Below are 17,454 nucleotides of genomic sequence, written 5' to 3' on the forward strand. Positions count from 1 at the left end.
TTTTCACTATCTACTTTGAGACATCCAGCAAGAAAGCATCTCATTTTTTAAAAATACGGAAAAAGATAAAGCAGAACCCAAAACTACAGAATGAGTAAAGAAATGCACTTTGAGGTGGCGAATCTGTGCTGGGGGCTGGAAACATCTGAGCCTGGGAAACATTTGAGCCTGGCTGTGATTCCGGTGAGGTTTCAGTGATGGCTCCCTGCTACCTTCTGTGGCTACCATGGTCCACTGTGCCATTGTCACTCCTCAGGGAACCTGCGTGGTCCAGGCCATCACCCCACCTACCCGACTACATATTCCTGTTTAGCAAGTTCTAGAGTTGTCAGAAATGAATGATGGTAACATAGATTGAACCTCAAACATGACATTTGAAGTAAGACAGTTTATTAGTACATCACTCAAGGGTGTACTCTCTTCATTTCTGTTGCTTCAGAGTTCACTTTGCCACAAATGTCACAACTTGATACCTCCCATATTTCATTGTAACTGTCTCCTTCTGTGAGCCCCATGTGTTTTGTTTCAGATAACCGAGGTTTAACTGTAGGAATTCTGGTGACCATCCTGTGTCTTCTTGCTGCCGGATTTGTGGTTTATCTCAAAAGGAAGACCTTGATACGACTGCTGTTTACAAATAAGAAGACCACCATTGAAAAACTAAGGTACCCCTGGTTTAGCTTGTCATCTGTTCAAGAAATGGTAGCTCAGAAAATGTACAGCAAACTGCTTCTCATTTTTTTAGCAAAGGTCAGATTTTCTGGATCATAAGCCTGGGACTTGGTTTTTTTGGGGGGTTTCTTGTTTTAAATTTCTGCCTGATCAGCTCCCTCCTTTACTTCCCTTCAAACAACAATGTGCTGCTTATTACATAAGCTAGCAGGGTGTCAGGGAATTCCACTGATGTGTTTTCTCCCACCCTTATATTAGTAATTTTTATACAACATGGAGACATTGAAATATTTTCATCAGATGGAGTAGCTTTTGATCCAAATATATTCAAAGACATTATCGCTGAAATGCCAGCTTCATACAAATCATCTTCCAGGTGTCGCTACACTGCATTTCTATGGATTGTGAGAACTAATTTGACAAAACAGAGGTTTTGAGGGAAAAATCAGTATGTATTTTTTAATCTCCTAAGAGTGTTAGGTAATTTTTCCTTTGCATGGTTAGCACACTGAGTTAAGTAAACTATCTTTGGAGTGCCACTATGAGCAGAGTGTAAAAAGTCAAGTCAGTGAGAAGAGGAGGCATGCTTGGTCAGCAGGTGTGGGATTCTGTTGCAGGTGTGTGCGCCCTTCCCGGCCACCCCGTGGCTCCCAACCCTGTCAGGCTCACCTCGGCCACCTTGGAAAAGGCCTGATGAGGAAGCCGCCAGATTCCTACCCACCGAAGGTGAGTCTTGAGTACATGTGAGTGCTCAGGGCACACATGCAGACATGAGGTTTTCAATACAAGATTGAATAAGAATGGGATCCTAGAGGTGCTGCCTGTGAAATGCTGAGTCAGCATCACCAGGTCAACAGGCTCTGAGGGAGAGTCTCTCTCTGTGATGATCTGGGGCCAGAGGGAGGCCCCGAGGTGGCCCCATGGAAGCCCACCTAGATCCTGTTGGCGCAGTCAGTGTCTCCTGCGTGATATGGTGCAGCATATTGTGAGCTGTGATCCCTCCAGTCACCCAGACCAGCCACATTTCTGGGGCCCCACTGGGTCTGCAGCCTAAGCTGGCTCCTGACACCGGCCCCCAATGCCAGCCCCACTATGGCTTCCAAATGCCACCACCTGGCTTTAGGTGAGCTTCTTTAGCCCACTGTTACTCTTAAAATATTTTTCAAAGTTACATGGAGCTCTCAGAATTGACCATTTTGCTCCAGCCCTGAGCTGAGGAAGCCCTGTCCACCCTGTGGTTTCAGAGAACTGGATCCTTAACCCAGAGTACCTCACGGCTCCCTGCTGTCTCTTAACCCTCTTGCTACCCTGGTGAATTACAGCTAGAGTTCATTCTAATAGTTTTTCCCCACCACGTTTTTCTGATGTACCCACAAGAATTCTTGAATATTGAACTTAGTCAACAAGAGTCCAAATTATAACAGTGAACAAGATTGGTGTCAAAAAAATGAGAAGTGATTGAAAAATCATTGCTGCATATGCAGTAGGCAATAAACTGTTTTAACTCCCTTGATCCAAAAAACGTAAAGGGTGGGGCTCCAAGGAAGAGGCTGCCATTCCCAATAAGCTTTACCCCTGCTCGTCTCCAAAGGTGGAACCATAAGCGAGAACAGTTTTGTGTGGTAGAAAAACACAGCTCTATTTTTTTAAAAAAAGTACAGCCTTATTTTTGAGAGCCCCAAACTAGAAACGATCCAAATATCCATCAACCAGTAAAAGGATAAACAATGGTATATTTGCACAATGGAATGAACCATTGATGTATACAACATTGTGGATGAATCTCTAGATAATTATTCTGAGTAAAAGAAGAAAAGCCAGAGTACATACTCTGTGATCCCACTTATATACAGCTCTGACAAATGCAGACTGATGATTGGAGGGAGAGGGAAGGGAGAAGGATGACAAAACTCTTTGGGGTGATGGATGCATTCATTTGTCCACTTGTTTGTTGTGAGGGTTCCATGGGTGTAAACATGTCAAAAATGACCAAGTTGTAAACTTTATGTCAATTACACCTCAATTAAGCTGTTTTTAGAAAGAGAGGAAGGAAGGGGTGGAAGCCCGAGGTATAAGGGCCCCTGCAGCACCTGTTCTAAGAACAAGGGTTACCATGTGGGAGAACGTCTCCAACTCCAAGCCCCAACCTCAGCCCTGGCTTCCTGAAGCCGCAACTCTCCTTTCCCCAGTGGTTTTCTCAGTTCTCATTGAGCCTTGTACACATTAAGCTGTGTCTTATTTTCACATCTCTTTTGTAACTTCCCTAAGATCTTGGTCCGTGTCTTTATACTTGGTACTTTTTCAAGTGCTTTGCACCTATTTGTTAACTAAACAGTTTTTTAAAATCTAAACAAAAATCGATCCTTCTATTCCAGATTTGGCGGGGTAGAGGCAGGTGATGCTTCTGTTTGAATTCTGAAGTTTAAATAAATGCAAAAATAGTTCCCTTCTTGTGTATATCCTTGATTTCTTTCCTTTACCCCACCTTGGCCTTCAGCTATAACAGATGAGTTGGCACTGCTTTTTCCTTAAGGAATTACTGATATTTTTGAAACCCGCTATAGCATGGCTTTTTACTTTGACTGTGCAGGACAATCCCAGGAGATTGCCGCAGTGTCAGAATGTTGACATCAGCAGACCCCTCAATGGCCTGAATGTCCCTCAGCCCCAGTCAACTCAGCGAGTGCTTCCTCCCCTCCACCGGGCTCCGCGTGCACCTAGCGTCCCTGCCAGACCCCTGCCAGCCAACCCTGCACTTAGGCAGGCCCAGGTATGCTTTCAATACTACTATGATAGGATGTAGTTCAAATCCAGATTCTGTTACTTGTTAATGTGTGAGCTTAGACAAGTTGCTTAACTTCTCGGTGCCTCTATAAAATGGAGATAATTCAGCTACTCAGATGGTTAAATGAGATAATCCACATAAAGCAGTTAGTTGGGTGCCTGGAGTATAATAAGGGTGTCATATATTTTAATTTACTAGTTGTAATTTTTTAAGTATGTGAATAGTTAGACCACTCATGCAACTAAACTATGACACTATTGAGAATAGCAGGGGGACTAGTAATAATTAGGCCTGGACAGTAAAATAGAGACAGGCAATCTAAGACAGATAGTCACCCTAAGAAGCATCAGTTACACTTTCTCATCACCATTTTATTTCAAAATTATTTACAAGAATTATACCACCTATATACAGAGTGTCTCCGTACCAAACTTAGCACTGTATTGTTTACTTTATGTATATCATCTCATTTTTATGCTGTTTTTGGAAGTAACCATTTCTGTTTGCTGCAATAACGAATGATATTTCACAATAGAAAACTTGAAGGGAAGAGAAAACAAGCAAATAGGAGATAATCACTGGTAATTTTTCACTGCTATTAATTTTTGTTTATAATTGTGTATTTTAACATTATTTGTACACAGTTTTATATACTGTTTTGTTTTACCTGAAAAATCAGTCCCTTTATGATGGCATTAAAAATCCTTAAAAATGTTATTTAATAATAACACTATACTTGAATATAAATGTTTAAGTGCTTGCAAATTATTCGGCATGTTTTGATGTCTCTAATTTTTGCTGTTAGAAGGTTCTAGACAGGTAAATCTTGGGACCTCTTTATTCCCCTAGGAGAGATGCTTAAAAGTAAAATACTGGGTTGAAAGATTGTATGACCATTTTAAGCCTCATAATATAAAAATATTTTTTCAGAACTCATATACATTTGTCTTTCTCACCATGACTTTGCTAACACTAAATTTGAACTTTTACCAGTTTGAGAAATAAAACAAAATATCTCAATTTGTTGCTGTCTAGTAGTTCTGTCAGTTACCAAGAGGAGATGTTGGACTTTTCAACTATAATTGTGTCTCCTTTGAGTTCATCAGTTTTGGCTTCATGTATTTTAAAGCTCTGTTGTTTGTGATACACACAATTAGGATTGTTGTGTCATCTTGGTAGAGTGACCTTTTTATCATTATGTCATGTCTGTCTCTGTTTAGCTCTGATAATCTCTGTTCTAAAATCTACTTTATCTGATATTATTATATCCACTCCAGTTTTGATTAGTATTAGTGTTGTCTTTTTGCAATCATGAATGATATTTCACAATAGGAAACATCATTCATGATTGCAGCAAACAGAAATGGTTACTTCTAAAAACAGCTTGAAAAGCAAAGTATGAATTTTTCCATCCTTTTAACATACGTATGGAATTACATTTTAAAAGCATTTCTTGTAGACAGCGTATAGATTATATTTTTTCATCCATTTAGCCAGTCACTATCTTTTAATAGGTGTGTTTAGAACATCATATTTAATGCAATTGTTGATATGTTTGGATTTAAGTCTACCATGTTAATATTCTGTTTGTTCTCTCTGGTTTTTGTTTCATTGTGCTCTTTTTTTCTGTGTTCCTGTAGTTTAGTTCAACACTTATTAGTATTCCACATTGATTTATCTGCATTTATGTTTTTTGAGTATATATCTTTGTATTTTTTTTGTATGATTACACTAGGGCAGTTTCTCAACCTCAGCATTTTGACATATTGTACTGAATACTCTGTTATGTAGGGTTTTCCTGTGCATTGTAGAATGTTTAGCAGCATCCATGGCCTCCATTAACTAGATGGAAGTAACATGTGTAATTATGTCTCCAAACATTGCCAAAATGTCCTCTGAAAGGCAAAAGGTCCCTTGATTGAAAACCACTGCTCTAAAGATTACAGTATATATGTACTTACTTCATCACAGTCTACTAGTCAATATTTCATCACTTTAAGTAGAATACAGAAACTATCACCTTTTAGGTCGCTTTTCCTCTTCCTTTTATAACACAGATATCTTAAATATTACCTTTATGTGTACTGAGAGTCACTTCAGATGTTGTAATTTTGCTTTCAGCCAAACATAATCTTTAAAACTTAAGAGTCTACTATATTTACTCATATATTTACTTTTTCTGTTCTTAACTCCTAATGTTTCAACTTTGCTTATTATTTTCTATCTGAAAAACTTTCTTTAGCCATTTTTTAAAGCAAATCTGTAGGTGACAAATTCTCTTCATTTTCCTTTATCTGAAAACGTATTTATTCCTAGAGGATAGTTTTGCTGCATATAGAATTCTGTGTTGACTGCTTTCTCCATTCAGTACTTAAAAAATGTTGTTCCCCTTCTTTCTGGACTCCATGGTGATGAGAAATCCACTAAAAGTTCTACCCATAGTCTCTGTTCCAGGGAAGGGATGTGGCATGTTATTGCAAGAAGTGATTGATAGAAAGTAGAGATCTGCCAGTCTCTAGGCCATGATGCCTGGTGAGGAGCAGGAGGGAGGCATGGCTTTTTTCAAGTGTTGAGCTGGAGTAAGGTCAGGTATGGTCTTTAAAACACTTCTGTATTTCTGGACTGTTCTTTCTCCAGTCTTTTGGCCCAAGATAGCAGGCTTTTCCAGTTGTGGGCCTATCTAGAGCCCAGGCCAAGATATATAAAAGAACACACACACACAAACACACCATTGGGTAGTTCCTTGAGTTCTGAGATCCCTAGCCAGCATACTTTATGTCCAGACATTTTTGTTGCACCTAGCAGGAGAAGTAGGGTGAAATGTACTTATTCCACCTTGTCCAGACCTCATTTCTTCTTGTATTTTATTTTTTTGATTACTGGTACACTTGAACTACTTTTTATGTATCCATTAGCCAATGGTATGCTGGCAAACTGGCCCTTTTAAAAAAAAATTCTGATTTATAGCTGATTTCTGTGGTATAAAACTTCCCATTGTGGCCAGTTTCAAGCTACTAATGTGACATTACTGAATGAGGAGAAGGGAATTGGCAGTTATGAGCCAGTACCAGCCAGCTCAAGCATACCACTGCTGTTCACTGTATTTGTTCTGTGACTTGTCTTTTCCTATCCTTCGCCTATTTATTTCTGTTTGAGAGGTACAGTTTTTTTTTCTTGGTTTATAAGAGTTTCTTTTAAAAATATTTTAGTAATGTAATTTTAGTTATGATTTTTTGGCATAAGAATAATTCTGGTTTTGAATATTGAATTTTTCTTTTGTGAATTTTCCCATTCCTTTCATGCTTGCAAAGTCCACTCCCATTTCATTATTAGTGAAAGTCCATATATAATTTCTTCTGTTAATATATTGACAGTTCTTTTACATTTGTTTTTCTAATTTGTTTTAGATTTGCAGTCATGGAAGGTGGTGAGCACGCCCTAAACTTTTCTGGTCCACGGACTTAACTTGAGAATCTGACAAAAGCTATGAACTCATAAAATGCACCACTATCAGTATTTTGTGTGCGCATTCCAGGTAGCCAAAAAGCAGGGAAGCTCCTTTCCCATGGACCCCTCATCCTGAACCTTTTTATTTCTTTTAAGCAACTCACCTGTGTACCATGTCAAACTGGGGCTAACAGACCATGTTATCAGAGGAAGGTATTCCTACTGCTGGTGTTTTTTTCTCCACCAGCAGGGACTCTTCCAAGATTTCCTTTAAAGCAGGCCTGAAAAAGTCCTTCATTCTGTTTTATGAAACTAAGGAAATGTTACCCTTTAAACATCAGTCACTGAAAACTCCACATTTCTCACTCCAGGCTGGTGTCTGTCTGGAACTTTTCCAAGACATATGATACAGATTAAGTGTGTGATTTCTCTCCCATCACACATAGGGAATGGGGATTAATTCCATGCAGGTGTGGAGAACATTTGGAGGTGACCCTTGTTTGGCAGCACAAATTGAATCCACTGACATTTTGTACTTTGGGGTTCCTCATGCCCTGCCCAGGACAACGTGACACACAGCTACACAACTAATCCTGCTTCATTTCTCCCAATGTACTAAGCATTCCAGAAGAAAACACTATCACAAACACCATCTTGGTCCACCTCACATTTAAACTGTAAGCTAGGTCTTTATAGAAACCATTTCATTTTCTGTAAATGTTCTGTTTGACTTTAAATGAAGGAGAGCTGAATGAATGTACCCTCTTGTCCACAAACATACCTTTGCAGTGTACCACTTCCTTCACGGTAAAAGGACCCTTGGAATTCAAGCTTCTCATCCTAACTCCCCAGTCTTGATCAAGGAAACAAACTTTTCTTTTCATCCCATCAGCTATATTAGAGGAAAAATAATTCAGTGTATTCATCTAGCTGTTCACTGCATCTTAGAGAAGGCTCTATGCATTTTCTGCACAGGTGGAGATCTTCAGTGATGCTGTCAAAACATTTCTCCTAATCAACAACTTGTCTGTATTACATGCAAGATATATTTTATAACACAAGACTCACCAGTCTGGCACAGTCTCATCTAAGAAAAGGCTACTTTGTTTAAGTTCCCGTGGGAAGACGGTGGCAGCTATTACAAGGAGGTCCAAATTCCTCTTCCTCCTCAAACCCTTATAAAAGGTGATGAATGTTGAGCTGGGGTTGTTACTGGTAAACAGCAGCTACTCCTTCAAATGCCTGGTCAAGATGCAGATGTGAGCAAAGCCAATTAATTTAAGCCATGATTGTAGATCAGTCAGGTGCTGGCCAGTTCAGAGGTTAAGTCCAAAGTTTGAAACTGTGCAACAAAATGAATTTGGCTCCGAATGGGTAAGGGCATGTGCCCTTCTGGACCTGTGTGGGTATCTGATATTGAAACCTGCACTCGCAGAGTCTAAAAATCTGGGGATTAGGTCCTTGCTCATCAGAAAGGCCAATTTGTAATGAGAAAAGAAGACTCATTCGTCAGTATGTTCTCCTAAAGATGATGAAATACAAGAAAACTGAGTTTTATGAGAGCTTCTGTTGCTACACACAAAGCACAGGCTAATAACTGAGAAAGGTGCTGGTGAGTGTCCTTCCGTGCCCTTTCCCTGCATTCCAGATCTCACCCTCCCCTAAGACCTCTCCACAGTCCCCCCTCCAGGACCCCTGATCACCTGCTGCCGTAGCCTGGAGTTACCAGTATGCCAGCTCTGCCCTACTTCTGAAGGCACAGACTGATCCCAGGCACACCTAAGTCCAGCCCCTCAAACATAATAGATGTCTAGGAAATATGCTGAATTGATGTGGCTTGAAATAGTAAAAAATCAGTTGTCACAGTGTCATTCTCTATGGCACCATCGCACTCAGTTATGGATTAATGAAAATGAGTCCATTCCCCCTGTAAATCTAAAACACAGCTATCAAAGTCTTGGACTCTCCCTGCCACCTACCCAATACTTCCAGAAACTTTAACTGAACTTTCTTTGGCATCATATAATATACTAATTATTCATCAGACACAACCATTAAATATCTTTAAGGGTATCAGTTATCCATGGAAGCACGATCTCTCTCTGAAGAGAAAGAACTTCTCAGAACACGTTTTCAAGGGAAGTTGTTGACGTGATTACAGTATTCAAAGGGGTATTTGTTTCCCACTTATTTCTGTTACTATAAACATGCAAATTACATAAAAAGCAGATGCCTGATATTTTAGCCTTTACATTTGTTAATAGGTAATATAGGCCTATAATTAAAAATCTCAGCAGTATAAAGGGTCATTCAGCAAACAGTCTCCTTCACACCTGTCACCAGTCTCCCTTCCCAGAAGCAATCATCACTGTTACTAGGCTTTTATAAAACGTAATTTGGGATACAATGAAAAGTCTCAGCTCTACCCACCACCCCCCCACCCACCTCTCTGCAAGGAGAGATTATGGAAATTTTCAAACACTCAAAATTGAAGAGTACAGTGAAACCCTATCTACCCATCAACTTCAGCAACCGTCAACTTGCTGTCACTCATCTTACATCCTTGTTTTGATTTCAAATGGCAACACATTATGTACTTTCTTCTACTTTGGTTATTCCTTATTAGTTTTATACATCTGCCTCATTCTTTTCACTGGCTACATCGTATTTGTGAAGCTATACCATGACTTCTTTAACCTGTCCCTTACAGATTCCCAGATGGGTTGTTTTCAGTCATTTGCTATGTCACACAGGCATAATCTTGCCCAAGATGGATAAATTCCTGAAAGCACAATTACTGTGTAAAGGCCATATGCATTTAGAAATTTGATAGATTGGGTGAAGCTGCCTCTAATGGAGTTGTTCCAGCTATTCTATTATCCAGCTCCTCACCAACACAGTGTGTTCAGAGGTTTTTCATCTCTTTCTTTGACAATCGATAGGTTAAAAACAATGGTCTCCATGTTTTTCTTCATAGGAAATACTTCATAGTGAGATGAAATACCTTTTCACAGGTTTAAGATTTTCTTTTTCATGAACTGCCTTTTCATCTTTGCCATTTTTAAAATTTAAGATCGGGGTACATGTGCAGGATGTATCATCTCATCACCTAGGTATTAAGCCGGGCATCCATTCCTGATGCTCTCCTCCTCCCCCTGCCCCATTGTGTCTATGTGTTCTCATCATTCAGCTCCCACTTATAAGTGACAACATGGGGTATTTGGTTTTCTGTTCCTGCATTAGTTTGCTGAGGATTAATGGCCTCCAGCTCCATTCATGTCCCTGCAAAGGACATGATCTCATTCCTTTTTATGGCTGCATAGTATTCCATGGTGTATATTTACCACATTTTGTTACCCAGTGTATCACTGATGGGCAGTTAGGTTGATTCCATGTCTTTGCTATTGTGAATAGTGCTGCAGTGAACATATGCATGCATGTATAATAGAATGATTTCTATTCCTTTGGGTATATACCCAATAATGGGATTCCTGGGTCAAATGGCATCTCTGCTGCTAGGTCTTTGAGGAGTCATCACACTGTCTTCCACAATGGTTGAACTAATTTACACTCCCACCAACAGTGTAAAAGCATTCCTTTTGCTCTGCAACCTTTCCAGCATCTGTTGTTACCTTTTTAATAATTGCCATTCTAACTGGCATGAGATGGTAGCTCATTGTGGTTTTGATTTGCATTTCTCTAATGATCAGTGACATTGAGCTTTTTTTCATGTTTGTTGGCTCCATGAATGTCTTCTTTTGCGAAGTGTCTGTTCATGTCTTTTGCCCACTTTTTACTGGGCTTGTTTTCTTGTAATGTTAAGTTCCTTATAGATGTTAGCTATTAGACCTTTGTCAGATGGATAGATTGAAAAACTTTCTCCCATTCTGTAGGTTGTTCATTCTGTGTTTCTTTTCCTGCAGATGCTCTTTAATTAGATCCCGTTTGTCAATTTTTGCTCTTGACGTTGTCATGAAATCTTTTCGCATGCCTACGTCCTCAATGGTATTGCCTAGATTTTCTCCTGTTTTTATAGTTTTGGGTTTTATATGTAAGTCTTTACTCAATCTCAAGTTGATTTTTGTATATGGTGTAAGGAAGTGGTCCAGCTTCAATTTTCTGCATATAGCTATCCAGTTCTTCCAGACTATTTATTATATAGGGAATCCTTTCCCCGTTGCTTTTTGTCAGGTTTGTTGAAGATCAGGTGGTTGTAGGTGTGCAGTCTTATTTCTGGGTTCTCTAATTTGTTCCATTGGTCTAGGTGTCTGTATCAGTACCATGCCATTTTGGTTACCATAGCTTTGTAGTATAGTTTGAAGTCGGGTAGCATGATGCCTCCAGCTTTGTTCTTTTTGCTTAGGATTGTCTTGGCTATTTGGGCTCTTTTGGGGTTCCATATGAATTGATTTTTTCTAATTTGGTGAAGAATGTCAATAGTAGTTTGATGGAAATAGCACTGATTCTATTTGGGCAGTATGGCCATTTTCATATTGCTTCTATCCATAAACATGGAATGCTTTTCCATTTGTTTATGTCCTCTGATTTCTTTGAACAGTGGTGTAGTTCTCCTTGAAGAGGTCCTTCATGTCCCTTGTTAGCTGCATTCCTAGGTATTTTATTCTTTTTGTTGCAATTCTGAATAGGAGTTCATTCATGATTCGGCTGTTGGCTTGCCTGTTGGTGTATAGGAATGCTAGCAATTTTTGCACATTGATTTTATATACTGAGACTTTGTTGAAGTTGCTTAAGAAGCTTTTGGGCTAAGACAATGGGGTTTTCAAGATACAGGATCATGTCATCTGCAAACAAAGATAGTTTGACTTCCTCTCTTCCTATTTGAATACGCTTCCTTTCTCTTGCCTGATTGCCCTTCCCAGAACTTCCGATACTATGGTTGACTAGGAGTGGTGAGAGAGGGCATCTTGTCTTGTGCCGGTTTTCAAGGGGAAAGCTTCCAGCTTTTACTCATTCAGGATGATATTAGCTGTGGGTTTGTCATAGATGGCTCTTATTATTTTGAGGTATGTTCCTTCAATACCTAGTTTATTGGAGTTTTTTTATATTATAGGGTGAATTTTATTGAAGACCTTTTCTGCATCTATTGAGATAATCATTTTCATCTCTAGTTCTGTTTATGTGATGAATCACATGTATTGATTTGCATATCCCAAACAAACCTTGCATCTTGGGATGAAGCCTACTTGACTGTGGTGGATAAGCTTTTTGATGTGCTGCCAGATTCTGTTTGCCAGTATTTTGTTGAGGATTTTTGCATCAATGTTCATCAAGGATATTGGCCTGAAGTTTTCTTTTATCTCTGCCAGGTGTTGGTACCAGGATGCTGTTGGCCTCATAGAATGAGTTAGAGAGGAGTCCCTTCTTTCCAATATTTTTGGAATAGTTTCAGTAGAAATGGTACCAGTTCTATTCTGTACTTCTTGTAGAGTTCAGCTGTGAATCTGCCTGGTCCTGGGTTTTGTTTGGTTGGTAGGGTATTTACTACTGCCTCAATTTCAGAACTCATTATTGGCCTACTCAGGATCCAATTTCTTCCTCGCTCAGTCTCAGAGGCTGTATGTGCTCTAGATTTTCTAGTTTATGTGCATAGAGGTGTTATAGTATTCTCTGATAGTTGTATTTCTGTGGGATCAATGGTGATATCCCCCTTATCATTTCTGATTGTGTCTATTTGATTTTTCTCTTTATTAGTTTAGCTAGTGGTCTATTTTAGTAATTTTTTCAAAAAACTAGCTCCTGGATTGTTTTTTTTTTTTTTGAAGGGTTTTTCATGTCTCTATCTCCTTCAGTTCCACTCTGATCTTGGTTATTTCTAGTCTTCTGCTAGCTTTGGGGTTTGTTTGCTCTTGTTTCTCTAGTTCCTTTAGCTGTGATGTTAGGTTGTTAACTTGATCTTTCTAGCTTTTTGATGTGGGCATTTAGTGCTATAGCTTTCCCTCGTCTGCTTTAGCTGCATCTCAGAGATTCTGGTATGTTGGCTCTTTGTTCTCATTAGTTTCAAAGAATTTTTTGATTTCTTCCTTAATTTCATTATTTACCCAAGAGTCATTCAGGAGCAGGTTGTTCAGGTTCCATGGAGTTGTGTGGTTTTGAGTGAATTTCTTAATCTTAAGCTTTGATTACGCTGTGGTTTGACAGACTGTTATGATTTCAGTTCTTTTGCATTAGCTGAGGAGTGTTTTACTTCTGATTATGTGATCAATTTTAGAGTAAGTGCTGTATAGTAATAAGAATATAGATTGTTGGTTTTGGGTGGACAGTTCTGTAGATATATATCAGATCCACTTGCTCCAGAGCTGAGTTCAAGTCCTGAATGTCTTTGTTGATTTTCTAATATTGTCAGGTGGGTGTTAAAGTCTCCTACTATTATCGTGTGAGAGTCTAAGTCTCTTTGCAGTTCTCTAAGAATTTGCTCTCTGAATCTGGGTGGTATAAGATGCACATATATTTAGGATAGTTAGCTCTTCTTATTGAACTCTTTACCATTATGCAACACCCTTTTCTTTTGATCTTTGTTGGTTCAAAGTCTGTTTTGTCAGAAACTAGGATTGCAACCCCCTACTTGTTTCTGTTTTCCACTTGCCTGGTAAATTTGTTTCCATCGCTTTATTTTGAGCCTATGTGTGTCTTTGCACATGAGATAGGTTTCTTGAAGACAGCACACCAATGGGTCTTTCTTCATTATCCAGATGATATTGGGCCAGATATGAAATTCTGGGTTGGAAAATCTTTAAGAATGTTGAATATTGGTCCCCAATCTCTTCTAGCTTATTGGGTTTCCACTGGGAGGTCTGCTGTTAGTCTGATAGGCTTTCCTTTGTAGGGGACCTGGTTTTTCTCTCTGGCTGCCCTTAACATTTTTTCTTTCATTTTGACCTTGGAAAATCTGATGATTATGTGTCTTGGGGTTGATCTTCTCATGGAGTATCTTATCTTCTCTAGATTTCCTGAATTTGACTGTTGGCCTGACTTGCCAGGTAGGGGAAGTTATCCTGGATTATATCCTCAAGTATGTTTTCCATCTTTGTGGGCTTACCTACCTTTGATCTTTGAGGTTGCTGACCTTTGGATGAGATTTTTGTGGGTCATTTTCTGTTTAACAGTCTGGCCACTCTTCTGTAAGCCTGCTGCAATTTGATGGGGGGGCTCTGTTCTGCCCCTTTTGGGTACCCCAATCACTTGTAGATTTGGTCTCTTTACATAATCCTGTATTTCTCAAGACCTTCTGTTCATGCCTTTTCATTCTTTTTTCTCTATTCTTGTCTGCCCATCTTATTTCAGAAGGATAGTCTTCAAGCTCTGAGATTTTTTCCTCTACTTCATCTATTCTGCTGTTAATACTTGTGATTGTGAAGTTCATGTAGTGTGTTTTTTAGCTCTAACAGGCCAGTTATGTTCCTCTCTAAACTATTTTGGCTGTCAGCTCCTGTATTGTTTTATCATGATTCCTAGCTTCTTTGAATTGGGTTACCACATGCTCCTTCAGCTCAGCAAAGTTATTACCCACCTTCTCAAGCCTACTTCTGTCATGTCAGCCATCTCAGCCCCAACCCCGTTCTGAGCACTTGCTGCAGAGGTGTAGCCATGATTTGGAGAAAAAGTGGCACTCTGGCTTTTTGAGTTTTCAGTGTTTTTGTGTTGATTCTTTCTCATCTTTGTGGGCTTATCTACCTTTGATCTTTGAGGTTGCTGACCTCTGGACGGGGTTGTGGTTTTCTGTTTAACAGTCTGGCCACTCTTCTGTAAGGCTGCTGCAATTTGCTGGGGGTCTGTTCCAGACCCCAGTAGCCTCAGTTTTTCTTGTACCACTTCCCACGGTGGGGGTTCCCTTGGCTCCGTGTCACTCCTAGGTAGGCCATCGCCTCACCCTTTTTTTTTGTTGTTGTTCTCCATGGGTCTATTTGTTTCCCTAATCAATCCCATTTAGTGTATAAATAATTAAATTTTATTTTTTTCTAGATGACCACCTAGTAATCCTTAATACCATTTATTTGTCCTTGATTGGCCTATGTTTTATTAGATTTGTCTGGTTTCTCATTCTCCCCTACCTTCAACCAGCTCAAGGTCTTACATGATCTTCCTCTTGCTACCATTAGATCTTGGAAACATGACTTTAATCTCCCCTGTACAAATGTGAAATAATAGTACTTGAAAATATTAAGAACTTTCCTCGAAACATTGCTTTACCTTGCTCACTGGTTCCAATTTGTAGTGTATATTTTTTAAATAGTCTATATGTTCTCTTCTGTTTTCCTCCTTGGCCCAAAGATTGAAGTTATTTTTTGTTTTTAAAATATTTAAAATATACAAAAGTAAAAACTAAAATTTACTCATTTATTCTACATAGAAATAACCAGTTTTACATCTTTCCAGATGTATATGCCTATTTAAATTTCAGAAATATGCATACTCTATCCTTTTTAAAAAAAAGTAAAACAAAGTCACTACAACTACATTAGCCTCCCTCCAAATACAAGCACTGTCATTAAGTTTGCTTATTTAATAGATTTTGAATATTTTTGTATAAATGTGTATCCATGAATATAGTGTTTTAAATGTTACATAAGTGGTATCAAACTGTACTTACCTTCATGCAATTTGCATTCATCTATGTTGTACTTTTTTTGCTTCTAGAAGTTCTTTGGTTCTGATTCAACTATGCTAGCTTGTCTTGTACTTCTTTAAACATAGTAAGAAAACTTTTTCCAATAATCCCCAAATCTGAAGTCTTTGGATATGTTACTGCTGAAGTTTCTATCACTTCTCACTCCTGGTTCCTTGTTTCCTTGTAAGCTTTTTTTTTTTCCATGAGTTCACTTTTTTAAATTATAGTTCTTCAAGGCCTAGGATGCAGGTGCGTTCTTCCATAAAGGGTTATTTTGCCTCTGCCAGGTGCCTGGAGGCAGTGCCAGTTTGAGACCACTTTAAATGGCTTGGAGCTTATTGAAATACCCAGGTGATGTGATTTCAGCTTCAAGTCAAGGACAATTTGTGGTGACAGGTTTATTTTTCTCCCTTGGTCTGTCCAGCACCAGAAGAATGCTCCTTTATAGTATCCTGGGGCTAGAGTATAGTATGCATTTACTTCTAGAAGATTCTTAACCTGAGGTCTCATCTGCAGGGCCCAACTTGAATGGAGGGGAGTCAGGAGGAGAATTCTCTCTTATTAAACTTGGACATTTGGTTTCTGCCCACGTCTTGACCTTGGTTGGATTTCTGTATTCCTCACTGTGAAAGAGTATCAAAACCCACATTTAGGTTTCCCTAACTTGGCAGATGCCTCCATCTTCAGTTACTACTCCCTCTCCAAGCTGCTGCTTTCACTTAGATTTAAGATTTAAAACATTTACTGTCTTGTAACTCTTGGTGGTTATCAGAGAAGGGGTAGGGCACAACAACAGAGCCTGCCATGTTACTGGAAATGGAAGACCCGCCTGTCAACTTTGGCCGAGTTCCATGATACCTACATTAGGGTTTACGACATTTATATTCTGATCTATGGCCATAATTCCCACAATTGTTTTTAGCTAGAGGGAGACCGAATTTGCACAGTGAAACATGCTGATGCCGCCCCAGCCCTGCGTGAGCTCGTCAGGGATCTCTGGGGCATCTCTGGCATTTTCCTGTGATGAATTCCAGTCTTCCTGCAGAGATTTCTCTGGATAAGCAGGGCATGTTTACTCTCATTTACCATGTGAAGTTGATAACAGCTGAGACTTCTTCATGACGCTGGTCAAGGCAAAGTGGTTATATTTGGATTTAAAATTGTTTTGAAACCTCTAAAAAATTTGAAATATGTGGCTATTGCCAGAACATGAGCAGAAAATAGAAGAATGGAACAGCCCTATTTAATAGCATACCTGGATTTTTCTTCAGTATCTGGAAGAAGTTAAGAGGGCATAAGAATGAGGTTTGAATTCTTCATTTCCTTGTTTAAAATGAAAATAGATTTAAAGAAATGTTTATCGTGTGTGAGCGATCTGCCTAGAGTCATTTCTCAGCTCCCTTCGGATGATGCTTGGTGATCACACTGGAGTTCCCTGGGAGAGGTTCAGGTTTTGCAAAGGCAGAATGAAAAGCAACACCTAGAAGACAGCATGGCAATTTCACCCCTTCCTCCAAGGTCAAAATGTGCAGCTGGTGCTTCTTGCATCATAGGTTCCACAGCTCCATGCCTAATGTCTAAGGAGTGAAGGCATATCTTCTTGGACTAACCCCACCGTTCCATGGCCATTCTGTCCCAGTTAAGCCCTGGCAGGAAGCCAGCATCTTACCTAGGCAACATCTTTGCTTGCAACCTGTCTCATGCTTCCATCCAAACCATGTCCTGGCCATGGCTGGAGGAAGCCAATGGTACCTGCGCTGATCCCCAGGTTGGAGGTCAGACCCTTCAATCAGCATCTCAGTCATTTGGGTTTTCATCACTATGGTGACCATGTAATTTATCTTCTAAAGTAGGAGACATGCCTCAGAGAGTGTGATTAATAATTAAACAGGAAAATAAACATAAATTGGGAATGTCCCAGGCA

The 17,454-nt window shown here is 39.4% G+C and overlaps 1 protein-coding gene across 1 annotated transcript in view; it reads left to right on the plus strand.

Annotated features, from left to right (window-relative positions):
- The window catches only part of ADAM12 (ADAM metallopeptidase domain 12), a 367,967-nt gene that overhangs the window by 345,499 nt on the left and 5,014 nt on the right, over positions 1-17,454 (plus strand). Inside the window, exons 19-21 of the mRNA XM_032175291.2 lie at positions 530-665; positions 1,290-1,398; positions 3,263-3,442. Coding sequence (XP_032031182.1) covers positions 530-665; positions 1,290-1,398; positions 3,263-3,442 — 425 coding nt within the window. The remainder of the gene's footprint in view (positions 1-529; positions 666-1,289; positions 1,399-3,262; positions 3,443-17,454) is intronic.

This window comes from Hylobates moloch, unplaced genomic scaffold, assembly GCF_009828535.3.
Source record: "Hylobates moloch isolate HMO894 unplaced genomic scaffold, HMol_V3 SCAFFOLD_3, whole genome shotgun sequence".
In the NCBI taxonomy this organism is placed as follows: domain Eukaryota; kingdom Metazoa; phylum Chordata; class Mammalia; order Primates; family Hylobatidae; genus Hylobates; species Hylobates moloch.